The 15,701-nt window shown below is 39.0% G+C and overlaps 1 protein-coding gene across 5 annotated transcripts in view; it reads left to right on the top strand.

The window, feature by feature from the left end:
* Window positions 1-15,701, top strand: part of CHN1 (chimerin 1) — a 95,914-nt gene that overhangs the window by 38,741 nt on the left and 41,472 nt on the right. For 4 of the 5 annotated variants that reach the window (XM_072040968.1, XM_005019697.4, XM_072040967.1 and 1 more), the window contains one exon: window positions 7,996-8,284. The exons of the other annotated variant lie outside the window; for it this stretch is intronic. In XM_072040968.1, coding sequence (XP_071897069.1) covers window positions 7,996-8,284 — 289 coding nt within the window. The remainder of the gene's footprint in view (window positions 1-7,995; window positions 8,285-15,701) is intronic. 5 annotated transcript variants of the gene reach the window in all.

Here is a 15,701-nt window from a genome sequence, read left to right as displayed (position 1 = left end):
GCAATACCTAAACACACAAACTAGGTATGCACAAGTATTTGTTTGTATGTATTACATACATTTTAAAACAGTTAGGGTACCAGCTGGATGGAATCTTTAAAGTTATTCTGTTTCACTGAGTCCTATTAAAATGAAAAATCCATGGTATGATACATAATTTTAGTGGGAATATTATTTTACAATGAGTTTTTATCATCTGTTCTCTCCCACTGTTAATTCACAAAGCATTTTAATGGCAGATCAGGCATCACCCGAAGAGAACTAAATCCTTATAGATGGGGAAATGCTGCAATATAGTAATTAAACTATTCTTCTATCATTTATTTATGTAGTCATGGTTAAGAGACATTAAGGGGAGTTGCCTATGTAGAGCAGTTAATTTTTTTTCATTAGCAACACAATGCTGTTTTGAAAATAGCACAACATTGAACACATTCCCATAAAAAAGTTTACAGATTTTAGTCTGGTGTATTAAAATGAAACTTTATTTGAAAAGATTTCCCAGTATAAAGCATTTTATTTTTAACAGCTACTGTGCAGGGCAATTTATACTCCTTTGAACAACTGTCAAGCACGTAATGTCCTAAATTCTTTGCAGTATGTGCAGTGCACTGTATGCAGATGTCACATTACAAATGCAGTATGCAGTCAGTGCCCCATATGCTGACTCCCTCTGTGCACTGTTGTGCCCTTACAAATCAGAGAACTAGTTCCTGACTCTGACCAAGTTCTCTTTGTTGCCTGGTTGTACCAGTGGTTACATGTGTGCACCATGGGTTGGGCACGTCTAACAGCACGTTACTGCACATGTGAGAACCAGGGAGGCTGTGCTGTGATGTTGGTGACCCACCTGTCACTGTGGTCCATTCATTTAACCACTCCATTTCTTTGTGGGAAAATGGAGGCAGCAGGCGCTGAAATCTGTAGATGAAAAAATTCTATTTTAGGACTTAAACGCCTTTTATTTTCTGTACAGTCCAGTCTTCACAAGTCTTCTCCACAAATGATTTTTTGTCTTGTGAGCCATCAGACGTTGCAGTAGGTGTCAGAAGAGCTTCAAGGGAGATTTTTAGCCTAGGAGTAATCGTACTTGTTGCTGCCAGTGAGTCACCTATGGCTTTTTAGTTGTGTTTAAGTGACTGTACAGTTAATAGTTTGTTGGATTGGTGAATCTTTTATTATCATACATATAAACATGTTTGATAGGTTTCATTGTTTCACATGACAATAAGAAAGCTTCACCTTTTTTGCCTTTTAGAAATCTTTGTGAACTTTTCATTTTGTATATTTATGCCTGTTCATTAAGTTACAAATAGTGTAATAGCTTTAAGTAAGTTGAGGAAGCCTGCTCTGAAGGTTAGGATCAACAGTGGTTGAAGACAAATCAGATTTGACAAAATCTCTCTGGAAAATAAATCTTCCTGTAGTTATTTTTAATCTAAAGGAAACTTAAAAATAATCCCCTCCTCCTTTTTTTTTTTTTTTATTTAAACTTCAAGTTCTTGAATAATATCCTATGAAGTTTATATTTAGAGATAAAAACAATGTAGGAACAATAAAAAAGCAATATTTCTCCACTCCCCTCTCCAGAAAAGTGTAGTCTTTTTTTCATCCTAGCAGATAATGGAGGGTAACAGAATGGCATAAGTATTGGTAAGTTAATTGCACTTGAAAAGCTATTTAATGATAATGACATTTCTTTGGGTTTTCACTTGATATCTTGCACTCAGGTTTTCTTGATATATTGAATAAAAATATTAATATTGTCTTATCAAGATCAATTAAAAGCAAGTTACTTTTAGTATGAGAGCATCAGTACCAGCAAAAAGAATTAAGGTGCTCATGAGTAACTTAAGCCTCATAGGAAAAAGCATTGTAAATCAAACCAAAATGATTGTGTTTGAGCATTATGTTGTGGCAGTTCTCTCTCAGTTGTAATGATTACAGTGAAATTTCCATTCTATACCCAATGTTGTTCTACTTCTAAATTTACCAGAAAAAAAAAACATTGGGTATAACCTACAGTAAGAATGTTATACTCAGTATGCATAAAATTTGCATGCACATTTAGAATTTACTGAGCAGACAGTGGTGAGAGTTGATAGCTTAGCTTAGAAAAATTAAAGCCCAGTTCTGCTTTAAAGGAATACAAAAGATCTCAGTAGCATGGAGTCATGCTGTAGGATTAATTCACAACAAAAATTTTGAAAAATGTTCTCTAAAGGAACAAAACTATCTGCTTAATGTGAAGCTGTGAAAGTTGCTAACGTTCCCACTAGTAACGTTTCCAGAAAGTGTTTATTCCATGCATGTCAACAGGTTTCTAAAGTAATACTTCCTTTTAAAGAGAAAATATTAGGCTCTTACTGCTTTCCCATGTATGTATATATAGAAAGAGGCTTAAACGTGTCTTAATCATTAACCACAATGATTCTTTTCCCAGGAAACTCCAAGGTTTTGTCAGGTACAGAAAGCAGTAAACATTACCCAAAATATTGGTATTGATTCTGATCCAATCATCACAGCAATCCCAGGGACTTCCTATTGAGTTTAAGTAGAATAGGGCATGCAAGCACAGTACTAAGAATGTATCATACAGGAGCTTCATTTCAAAACCAAATGTTATTTTCAAATGATCTATCACTCATCAGAAACATTGTGTGATCCAAAGTGCTAAGTGGTCTTACTGCATATTTATTGATCAGCTGACTTTTGTTCACAATTTGAGATGGTTAAAATCAGCTGTTAAAGATAAGACATTGAGACAAAACATTTTTTTTTCTCTTAATTTTATTAGATTTATTTACAAAGCACACCACTACAGTGCCAAGGGTTGATAATCTTTCCAGCATTCATTGTTCTCAGCAGCTGTTTCCCTACAGCAGTTGCCTCTCCCTTGTGTTGTCCCTGACACTGCTCATCATCTACACAAAGGTGCCATTGCTCTGGTCCTCCCTGCCTGCTGTTTGCAGCATTCTCTTTGCACGATATTGTTTCCCTTTTGGACGAGGAAGTCTGGGGAATGATGCAGTGAAACAGCCTTTGGTCTCAGTTGAGAGAGGCTGCTGGGAGACTACTGTCAATGATGCAGCACCAGCTCAGATTTTTTTTTTTTTTTTACCTGATCAAGTGAGTTGGAGGTTGTGTCTATATTGGCGTGGGGTTGCCACGTTTCAGTTCCAACTCTGAGATTTTTATTTTTTTTCTGAAGGATGCCACTTTTTTTTTTCCAGGTTAAACTTAATTATCATACATTCACCCAGCCCATGGGTCTGGTGAGGTTTTACGGATAACTTTACACCTAATTAATATTCATCAAGCCATACTTAAGTCAGTCAGTAAATACTGCACTTCCAAATGGCACAGGAAAATTCTCTCTGGCCACAGTACTCTGCCACTTTTCCCAATTTTATCAGAGAATGGGGATTTTTTGTGTCCACGTTTTATAAAATGCACCTTTACTTTTAAGAATTAACATATTTCATTTACACATCTGGTGTTCTTGCAAGCTACTGCTGACTTTCAGGTTTTGGAGGAGGTGCCGTTTCTCAGGCAGGTACCCTGGGAAGATGGCAAGTCCCAGCGTCCTCTGGTCATCCTCAGAAATATTGCCAATTAATAAGAAATCATTAACAAATAAAACCAAAAATAGGCTTCTCTCAGGAGTCAGAGAACTTCTGGGGTAACAGTAGATTTTGGCAGCATGCAAAACTTGCACTTCTTTGACGAGGAAAATGGCCAAAAGAGGATCTGTGGGATCATTTGTTTTCTTTTGTGTGGACACGCCATGATCAGGAGACGTTCCTGGTTGCAACATTGCTTACATTTCTGTAGCTTTTTATGGAGTGTCAAGACTCTAGCCTTACGGATTGGGTGAGAGTTTTCAGAAGTTACAGATGAAATTCTGACACCTAATTTTAAGCGAGACTTCTACCTTCTGGCCTCAAAGTGTGTTAAGACACTTTTTCTCCAAGGGAAGATGAAACCCAAGTGACCTTCAGGCACGTGTACATATCTTAATATTTCCCAGCTCCAAGTACAAAGATGCTCACAACTTAGGAGGATATGAGTAGCCCTGTGGGGTGTTAACTTAGTGGTCTCACAGCAGCTTTGCGTTTTACATAATGCCTTTGTCTTTAGGTTGTGGCTAGATACTCTCCTGATCATAAAATAGCCTGTGAAAGAGGTGAATAGCTACTGTACAAGTCTTTATTTGGACTGTAAAATCCATCTTCTTAAACGGTAAGAAAGTGCGGATGGGCTCTCAGTCCTTCACTTCTTCCTTTTGTTTGATCAATGAATGCTGCATACAGAGTAGGTGGCAGAGTCTGAAGCCCGTCTTTCTCATGCTATGATACCTAATTCAGCTCCCCAGTCCTTTATTACTACCCACATTTGCTCTACCATTTAATCCGTTTTCCCACGTTGTTATCCACTCTGCCCCACTGGCAACCAAGGGGACTAGACAGAGTGATTGCTTTTCAGACAACTTGCAATAAGAAAAGTCTTTTATCTGTAGCCCTGCTGCTTGCAAACAAATGGACAATAGACACAATGAGACTGTTTGACGGGTCAGAGGTCTATCTCTTTTTCTTGGAAAAACATCTAATGTTCCCCTTTTTAAACCAAAAGAGAACATACATTATCTGTGCCCTGTTTTCTATTTCTTAAACAAAAAACGGCTGGTACTAATGCTTGCCTCTAGGAAGAGACTATCAGGAAGTTGAAATATCAAATATTGGCTCTACTTAGTTTCCACGGTGATGTATAATTAGCTAGGCTGCAGTAATGTTATAGAAGGTAAACATAAGGAAGTATTCTTGCTAATGGAAAAGTTTAAACCATAATATTAAATAATACTGAAGGGACTGAAGATTAGATTTGAATCGATTATTTGCAAATGGATGTGTAGGTTTGCATTTATATTGTAATTTGATCAAAATAGTATCATTGTGTGGCCAGAAATTTAAATGAGTTTGAAAGAAATAAAATGGAGGATTATTAGACATGGTATTGATGGTACAATCTCTGTAAGAGATTGTTGGTGCATTGATTTGTGTGAGGTTTTTTTCTTGCTTGTTGCTAATACCACTCAATTTGAAAAACAATAAGTTTCCCCGGAACATATCCAATAAGGAATGAATAGAGAGAAAGTGGTTCGATCTGGAACAAATGGAAAAACAGATAAAGGCAAACCATTCAATTTTCACCCCTTGCAGCACCTTTTCCAAGTGATTATGGCACTGATCTAGAATAACTTGTTTGTCTAAATACTTTCCTTTAAACACTAATTGTTAAATTATCTTAATGTATTTTAAACTGAGAACATTGAATGTGGCCTTCAGAAGGCCACATGTACAGAAAGAAATTGATGTTCAGTTCCCTAGATCCGTGTAGGAAGAAGTTTCAGTATGAGGTTACAGGATGAGTTTAGGCATGGGGTGCTGTTAAAGAATTAAAACTGTGGGATGTTTTCTATGAGATACATTTGTTGAAATGTGGGGTCAGGAGTGGTGGGATAAAGATGATGTTCTTTTGGGAATCCTATTCCTTGTAATAACTGTCCTGCTTTATGGGCAGCAGTCTGAATGGATGTACAATGTAAAACCTGCTGGGGTAGGACCACCTTCTGACCCTCATGGGAAGAGGATAAACTTTTGGTGTTTCTCTGCATTTGGCCATCTTGTTCTTCAGAACTTTGTTTTAGACTCTGGAAGGATGTTATTGAAATCAAGACAACGTGTGTAGTGATACACCCTGAGGAGCTTTTCTGTGCCTTATCTTCCCTTGATAAGATTAGTGTAATACTTTCTCTTAGAGAAAGCTAAGAATAATAAGTGACCTTCTACTTCTATAAAACTGCTGTAAGTACTGTCAGAGCATATGTTACCGATAAGAACAGCAATTCACCTGATGCACCTCCTAATAAAAATCACTGTATTGCATGTTATCATTTAGATATATTATTTTTCACCTTCAGACTCACTCTGTTTTTCTTGTCAAATTTTAACGTTGTATGTTCTCTGTGTGCATGTTCCCACTGACTTTGGCAGGATGCAGTGAAGGTTGCTCACTTTGGCACTGTGAGGTACTGAGCACTCTTAGCTCATATTGACTTTACTGACAGTGGAGGACGTGCAAGGAATATGGCTCATGGTGAAAACTTGTTTGCCACATACTAAGTTGACTAGTTTTTGCCACTTTGTACAGTGAAGTATTTACATTGCTGTATTAATTATGTTGCCATACCACTTGTGAAATCTAGTATAGCCTAGTTCCTTACTTATTTGTCCTAACTTAGAGCAGGAGGGGTAGGTAGGAGTTCCTACCACTTAGGCTGTAAGTTAGGACACTACCTTTCTACTCCCTTAATGACTTGTGTTCACTCTGGATTACAACTTGTGATCAAATCAGCATTGGGTAAAAGTGCTTTTTTTCATTTTTTGTTTTTTTGTTGTTGTTGATTTTTTTTTCAGTTTGATTCAGTGAACTTCTAATTTGTGTGGCTTAAAAATGTGAATACAAGTACCAATTCATTTCAAAAAAAATGCCCCTTCAGTTTCTACACATCGTGTCCTCTTTCGTTAGTGAGCCAGATGTGGATTCCTGAGAGCCCCCCAGGAGTGTGTTGCTTCACATTTCAGTTTTCTTTAAAAATAGCAGCTCCCAAAATTACAGTGGCTGTCAGGTTATTGGTAGGGGGGATGGTTTGCTTTGGCATTTCTGAAAAACAGAGGAAAAATATACATCCCAAGACAAATGATTTTGCCCATATTTGCAGGAAGAATGCATGTATTTCACCTGAGGCAAGGTCTAATAACATGCTTTCTGCTATTGGGCAGTGCCCCATGGAAAAGAAATCACTTTAGCAAAGCACCATATTATTTTATTCCTTCACATCTCCTATGAAGTTTTTGATTGTGAAGTAAAAATAATCAATCCTTTCAAATTCAGTTTTTAACATACATTTGGCTGATCTGACCTCACAAAGTGTCCTGATGCCTTGAGCCAGCCTTGCTGCTCTCTGACCAAGGAGTGACCCAGAAGCGAGCTGTGAAGGCAGCTCCTTGCCTCTGTCTTCTCTGCAGGAAATGCGCTGGTTATTGCCAAGTGAGCGCAAGCACTGGTGTGTTCTCACAAGTTGAGATTGCTTTCAGGCAGCAAATTGTTACAGGTTCAAAGTAGGGTTTGAAAAGGTGCTAATGTTCAGGTAGCATTGGTGTTCTTGCTTACGGTTGCCTAAAGACTATCAAAATTCTGTTCCACCCAGTCTGCAGAGTTGCTAACATCAGATAGCTTATGCGTTACATGTCCTGTATGTTACAAAGATTTGCTTGAAGCTCAAGACTTAACAACCATAACACAGAAGGACTTTTGTACAAAGCTTGAAGAGTTAGTCCTTGGCCTTCAGCCAGGAATAAAGAATGCTTGCCCTTGTGCCATTTTGTCCTGTGCTGCTCCACTGCTGGCAGCAGTTCTGCTTCAGTGTAATTGTTGGCACCAAAGCTGAGCTGAGCGCTGAATGGCCTCTTCCTGCAAGAAAGCAGGGGTGCAGAGGTCTGAGACTGCATCAAAACTCCGTATTGATCAGCTGTAATAGAGGACTCTGTTATGAGAACTCTTCATATCAGAGCCAGGCAAATTAACTACAGCGATGCAGTAGTAAAGTACTAAAAAAAGCCATGAAGAGTGTGAAGTAATTTTCAGTTTTTCCACAGAATAATAGAGAGGCTAAAAGAATGCGAGAACAAATAGCTCCTTCTGGGACAGTCACTGATTTGGCTATCTGTCTGTGGCTGTTAATCTCTCCTTCCTATCTGTGCTAAGTGGTAGTTGAGTTTTTCAGTCGCGTCTGGACTGAACACAGGGCATAGTCGCAGCTTCAAGTGATAAAGTTGTGGGTTTTTTTTATTTGTTTGCAAAGGCTTGATTACTCTTTCTTATTCTTGCTTACTGTTCTTTAAAAAAAAATACTTTCCCATTTCATTGAGGCAGATTTGGAAGTCAAACCAGAAACTTCAGACTCTACTACGATGGAAAGCACTTTGTTGGGGAGAAACGTTTTGAGTCCATCCATGACCTGGTGACAGATGGATTGATTACTCTTTATATTGAAACCAAGGCAGCAGAATACATTGCCAAGATGACAATAAATCCAATTTATGAACACATAGGATATACAACTTTAAACAGAGAGCCAGCACACAAAAAACATATGCCAACCCTGAGAGATGCACATGATGGCAAAGAGTCTACAGGAGAGGATGAGGTAGCAGAAAAGAGGGTAAGCAATTGTTAACCCACGCTCTTTTTTTCTGATAGACTTTTTATTTTGTAATTTTATTCCCTCCCCCCAAGTCCTAAAAGTATCTGTAGATACTTAGTCGACATAATTATTTCCAGTATTGCATTAATAGTAATATTTTAAAGTGTTGTAGTTGTGTGTATTTTTTTTTTAATCATACTTGTGCATATTGCAAATTTCTCATTCAGAGATTTGTTATTTATCGTTGTAAGGTTCCTTTCTTCATTTTTTTTTCATAATTATAGATGTTGCCATTAAGTCACTCCTTTATGTCAAATAGGCTATTTTGTCTTAAAATTGTTTACAGTGTCTAAAACAAGTGCCTGTTGGTCAAAAAAAAATAATATTAATATATTCTCTATTCCCCAAACAAAATGCATTCCATAATCTCTTCAGAAGTCTGCATACAATGACAGTAAAGTTGTCTACATTATAAATAAGCCTGTTCATTAAGATGATAAAATGTTAAAACATTTCACTTGGCTAAGTTCAGCCTGTCAGAAGCTGACAGAGCTATTTTTGGCCTCAGCCAGACTTATGAAGAAGGATTGCTCTCTTCAGAGAGTTGCGTTATCAGCTGAGAACTGACTGCGTCCTGGATTAAAAGAGAAAAACGAACAACAAAGAAATCTTAGAAGCAGTGACAACAGGAATATTGAAGGAGGTTGGGAAAATATCAGGCAGACAAAACAGCTGCCCGAACATTTATTCATGTGATAGAGACTAAGCTTAAAGAAAACAATATAAATTCTGTCATGTTAAACTAATTACTTTGTTTGTTGAAAAGCCAGCATGGGAAAGTCTTTTTAAAGTGTATTCTTACATAAGCTTACATGTGAATGCATGTATAGTACTCTGAGATGCTCCCCTACCTCACTAATGTCAGTGATGATAGGAGTTATCTAATTTGCTTATATTGCTTGCAAGAAATACTAACCTCAGTTTGGGTCATTTGTTTGTTTTTCCAGTCAGAAATATGTCTGTGATCTCAGTTTGTCTTGAGGGGGAAGGAAGGGTCTCACTAATGATTCCCAACATACGTGACCATCCTAAAGAAACTAAACTCCCTACGGAGCCCACAGAGAGGGGAAGGTCATAGCTTTGGTCCTTCAAATCCTTCTCCAGCAGATTCTGGAGCACCAGACCCGACTGAATTTGCTGAGAGATGAAGCACCTAACTAGCTTGAAGTACGAATCTTCGTTGTTTGTCCTCCTGCCATCAGACCATGCAACAAAAGACTTTTAACAAAGCCATTTAACAAGGCAGGCATACTGGTGCTAGCTGACCACATGAAATATTCAATTTGTTGCCTGCTAAGTACTGGTGGTAGAGGTGTGACAGTTTCTGGCAGCTGCTGACTTGCAGCATGCTGTTTCAGAAGGATTTCTTTGCTTGTTATCAGGGAGGGTTCACTGCAATGCAAAGCCTGGGTAAAAATCTATGAGTTCCGTAAGTCACCACTTCGGGTGTGTTTGGTAGAATTAACTCTCGCTGCATTCAGTAGCTTTCAAGTGATGACACGACTGTTCTGTCACATTTTTTAGGCTAATGGATAAGTTTGTAGTAAAGGGATTTTGATGATTATTATTGAAGGATATTGTGGTGTGGGTTTTTTTTTTCTTTCTGTAGAATACATGGTGTTATGTCAGACTCAAAGCATGAAATGTCAACAAAGTATACAAAGAGTTTTGAACCATGTTTCATTAAATAGCTCAAGAACTATTAAGTATCTCTAACAGGCTGAAATTGTAGATGAAAACCCTTTACAGAGATTAGCTGTGTAATTGCAACATCCCACACTGTTTGGAAGTTAAAAGCAATTCAAGTTGCCTCATCTGCAATATAGTTAAACTGCAGTGGTGTTTACTGGCCTGAAGCCCAGCTTTTGAATCTTTTCACTTTATTTGTCTTGGAGCCTTATGATGTGGACACAGTGGGGCACGCAGACATCACAGTGCAGTTAAATTTGGAGATTTCAATTTAATTTAAAGTCATTACCAGCTGAGATTACTGCCCTTGGCTACAAAGAGAAAGCACTGTGTGGCCCTTTTGCTGTGTGGTGGTGCAGAGATCACATCTTTGCAGCCTTTACACCTCTCAGCACCTCTTCTGGACGATGACATGGAGAGTCCTGAGTATCACCTCACCCAGCAAATCCTGTGACCAGAACATGGTGTTGGCAGCAACCTCAGCACTTCAAATGAGCCCCAGGGTCCAGCTAAGGCTCGCCAAATCCTTCCTCTCTCCTTTGTAAGGCGTAGGAAGTGGGGAGGAGGGAAAATGTGATGGCTTTGCCAGATAGCTCATGGAGGGTGCACCATAGGAGTGGTGGGGAGAGGAGACCTCGGAGGGCTCTCCCAAGTGCTTCTGTCACTCTCAACAGGGCTTGGCTACTTGCACACCCACCAAATCTGCCCCCTCGACGAGCTGGGAGGGCTGCTTCAGGTTCAGAGGGGCGAATGTGAGTGTGGCAGGCTGGTGGGCTGCGAGCCCTGTGGCTGAATCACAGCTGGTGTGACTTTCCCGGTCTCAGTTAATTTTATACAAAACACTAAAATCAGGAGGTGGATATTTGCATGACATAATTTGCATTTAAAGCAAGAGTCCAATACTGTATGGCAGGAAATAGTTGTCTTGACTCCCTTAGACACCTCCGTACTATAAAAAGGTAACAGGATAACAGCAAGGATGTAGTTAAATAGAATACCAGATTTCTCTGCTAAATTATAAACTTTTTGTTGATAAAATTATAGGTAACATAAGAAGAAGGTGTATATCCTCTACTAAGTTGCTTGGAAGGTCATTCTACCCTTCTTGTGTAGGCTGCTGCTTCTTATTGATATTTACATGAAAACTTCAATTTATAATCACACACTACTTACCTTCTTATGAACAGTCATTTGAGTAATATAACCAAGGTATAAGAAAGGTTTCTTGTAGGACATTGATAAATAGATCAAGTATTTTTTCTTTGTCTCTGGTTAGAGGGATGGAAGAGTAATTCCTGTTGTCCAATATGAAGTGAATATCACTGAATCGATGTTGACAAGTCTAACAAAGAATACAAAGAAAATTGTCCAAAATCCAACAAGGAAAAAAGCACCCTTGTCCTATCATCCAAATAGAAAAACCTGTGTGCTACAACGTTAGCTCAGGGATGATGAGAACATTTCTGCAAGGTACCATATTTGTCCATGCATCTTTCCCTGACTACAGTATAAAACTGATAGATTTTTCCCTAATTTTTCACTGTACATTCCTCTGTAAACAGAGGAAAAAGTCTGGGGTCTTGGGCATTGGTCACCCTGTGCCAGGATACATTCCCAGATTTGCAGGAATGGATGTTCAGATTCAAATCCAAGCTTTATGACTGTTCCCCAGTCCTGTGTGAGTGGTGTATAAAAGATAAATCCTTCAGAAGAAGGAAAGGAGAGAGACACAGGCGCTGACTGGGGAACAGCTGGTGGGAATGTAATTTCACTTCCTGACATAAAATCAAGTAGAGGAAATTGGGCAGCCAGAGAACACACCTCCAGCTTGAGGATGAAATATTAAAGAGCACTTCTCCTAGCCTTGAATTTGGTATGGGGCTGTGGCAGGGAATGCCACTAATGTATGTTGGATACCTCCTGGCATGCACTAATACTACTTTTCAGCTATTAATTCATAGTAGAAGAATTTATCGTATGTTGAGTGACTTGTCATATGCAATACATTAAAAAAGAGCCTTAGTAAAGGGGAAGGATTATAGACTGCAAAAGATAAGACGAAAATTACACAATTTTTAGATGAGGGCTGTAGGACACAAGTCACAATACTCCTAAGTACTTAGTCCTGCAGAAGACCATATTGTGGTGTGATTTAAGATGCAGTTTTTAACAAGAAAAACATGAGAGTATAATCTACTACCCAGCATGAGCTTCACTGGTTATGAGAAGGATTTTGACTGCTTACCTTGTACAAGTATATATTAAAAATAAAATAAAAATCACTGCTTAATGATTTATGATTCCCATAAGCTATGAAAGAATTAAATGGTCAGAGATAACTGGAGGAGTAAAGATTGAAAACAGGAGAGAGCTTGTCATGCTTCAATGCCCTGAATAGATATTTTAGCTGCTGTGCTAAAAAGGTAATGCTGGTTCCCAAAACAGTCTGCAGATTGTTCAGAACTCAATTGTGCAGCCATCGTGGTCTGTGTGTTAAGAGAGAGGCCTGAGATTCGTTTGAAAGGGAGCTTCCCATGTGGATTCAGTCTGTATGGCCTAATGTGGAGGTGGAAATAATACCCGCTATCACAAGATTTACTATTCCGCCCGTGCCTTGAATACTGATGCATCTCTGAACGTTTTTCTCTCTCAAAGGTAATTATGGCCTTGGAGGAGATGACTTGATTCAATTAAATACCTTATAAAAATGGTAGCTCTCGAAAATTAATAAATATCTATATATATATGTCAAAGCCCTTCATGAAAGCCCTGCAAAACATGAAATTATTTTTTTTTCATTTTGACATGCTTTTGAGATATTAATTTAAGAAGGTGTATGAGTGATTTATCCAAGATTTAGCATCTGTTATCAGAAAACAAAATGATCAGTTATGAGCTGTCCTGTCTTTCAGAATGAAATACTGAGGTTAATGTTAGGATAGCAACTGAATCACATTTATTCTTGTTTACATTTGTGACAAGTGCTATTTCTTCAAGAAACTGCAGTAACAGCAAATCAATTAAAACCCCCTTCTAGACTATACTACATTCAGTTCAATTCCCAAAGATGGAAAGAACTGAGAAGAGGTTTGTGCAGCAGTCGTCCAACAAAAGCACCCTTTTGTTCTATTTTTAATGGTCTGAGTGGTGATACCATTTTTCCTCCAAGGTAATGAAGGCTGATTGTCTGCAACTCTGTTCAAGGAGATTTGGAAATGTAAATCTGTGTCATTTTAGCAGGAAACATGCTTTTAAGCCTGCCTCCAAAGATAATCCAAACCACAAAGTTAATTGCAATTTCTGTGTACATTTCTAATGGATTTGTACCAGCTTCCACACAGAAAATCAAGGGTCGCAGTTATGGTTGTTCCCATAGGGACCAGTCTCACTTCCCAACCTTGAGCTGATACTGATACTTTCATTAGGGGCACTAATACTTTTCTATTCTTGTTCTCAGTGAAATATGTTAGTGAGATCGGCTCAAAATCTTCTTTCGCCAGGACTCGTTTTATCTTCGTAGTTTTATCTTCAGGGAAAGGATATCAGAAAATGTAGCCAAGAAAGTTAGAGTAGTCTGTTGTAAAATCGTAATCCCCCTTAGCAAGGTCTGTGATGGAGGAAGACAGCTTTGAATGCGATTTGACACCCAGTAATGCCAACATGGAGAGCAGTAAGGACTGGAAAGAAGACAGGGTCTTAATGGTCAGAGAGGAAAGTGTGCTTTGGGGGTGAATAAACCTTGATCTGGAGGCTCTTTGAAATATTTCCACTTAATCAAATTAACTTTTTTTTTTTTTTTCCAGAAAAAATGGGTGTGTAGGATGTAAGTCTCTAGACAAGCCGTATCTAGAACAAGGATAGTGACAAAGCAATAATGCTATTAAATGTATTGCTTATCAATGTTTACCTTGAAGTACATTTAAAGACACACAAGGCTGAGCACTGAAGACTCCCAGGGGTTAACTTGAGGAGATTGTCAACTCTTTTCTCACAAATGTTCCTTCCCAGTCCCTGCGCGGGTGTCCATGACAATCACTCTGTAAGTTTAATGTAATTTATAAATAAAACATAACTCTGTGGAAGGCAAAAACTTCTATTTATTTCTTCTGGGCTTAGCCCATCTTTCAGCAGGCACTTCAAAGCACAGACAATTTTGTCAATACCAAGGAAGTTAGCCGAATGAAGGATGATTCTGCTTTTTAGGTGGCTGCTGCAGCATGTCGGCAACATTGTACTCCGCAGAGGTTGCCTCAGTCTTCCTCGTCTTCTCTTCAGTGCATAGGCATTTCTGGCAGTACGGACCTACTGCTGTGTTACATACGCCACTATACATGGCACATGCAGCTCAAAATTAAACTGCAAGTGTTTATGGTATCTTTTCATAAGCACATTCATTTTTAGCTTAACTATTTGTTTATTAAGACCTGAGAAATGCAAGCTAATTGCATGTGCTGTCCAGTATGCAAACATCAGCACAAAGAGGATTATTTTCTACAAACTGCAGATCGCTTTTTCCTCTCACAGTTGCTGAGAGTAACCTAAGGCCTTATTTATGTTCAGTGTGGCAGTAAAATTGATATACTAAAAAGATTATATAAACTGATCTTGTTTTAAGATTCAGAGCTTCCAAATGAAGCATAAACTTTTCTAATTGAATCCCCAGGTCACACAGTATCTAGCTTTTCTCTTTTCAGTGCCTTGTGATTGCAGAGGGTAAACTAGCAAGCCAGACTTTTCAAGGGTCTCTGGCTGGACCTGTGGCTCAGCTCCAGTGCTAAACATGGTTCCCTGGCTCTCCTGGTTTTCCAGAGCAAACCCTTTCTTCTTCTCTCCTTGCCACAACAGGCAGTGTTCAGCTGTGCCCTATTAGTCCCTGTGCTTTACAAAAGGCATCCCAGCTGATTCCGGGTAACCTCACAGGACTTCACCTGCCTGGCTGGCTCTGTGTGGGCCTGTGCCTCCAAAGAACATTAATTTAATGCCCACACAATAATGCAGGGGATTACTGTGGAGTGAAAGTCATATGCCTGTGCTGGTAGCCTGACTGCATACTGCTGGTCTAGTATTATGAAGTTAAAAATAAATAAGGCTGCACAAATTTCAGAAAGTGAAGAGTGGTTTGGGTCAGGTTGTGTTTCGAATGCACGCAGCACGTCTCCTGTGGCGTTACTGTGCTGCAGTAATGGTTTGCTACCATTTTGTGGGTACCCACAGCTGAGGATCAGCATCCCACCTCAGCCTTGTTTCATAGGTGCAAGTCACTTGCCTGTCTGCTGAGAAGACGTTCCACATTACCTTCTACTTTGTCACTTAAGTGTGGTTTTTCGTGGTCTGGCACATATGAGATTTGTACGCAGAGGTGGAGTCTTTGTAAAGTCCAGTGCTTAATTACAGCAAGGAGGCCATCTGTCCTGTGAAATCAGGGGGCCAGTCCCTCAGGCTCACAGACCAGGCCTTCAGCAAAGGTGTGGGGAGTAATGGCGCTCGGTGCGTGTCCCATGCCTGTTCAAGCCTTTGTAAAATTAATACTGAACAAAATTGTTAAAAAGGCTGTAAAGCAGTATGATTGCTGTGCAATTAAGCCTGAAGAATACTGACTGTGTTGTTACTGATAAAGTGAAGCCATTAGCAAAGAATAAGGTGCTGTTTTTTTTCTGCGTTTCTTAGCATTGTGAGAGGTAAGTCT

This window comes from Anas platyrhynchos, chromosome 7 (genome assembly GCF_047663525.1).
Source record: "Anas platyrhynchos isolate ZD024472 breed Pekin duck chromosome 7, IASCAAS_PekinDuck_T2T, whole genome shotgun sequence".
NCBI lineage: Eukaryota > Metazoa > Chordata > Aves > Anseriformes > Anatidae > Anas > Anas platyrhynchos.
The sequence above is the reverse complement of the archived record's forward strand: the minus strand, read 5'-3'. Positions and strand labels throughout refer to the sequence as shown.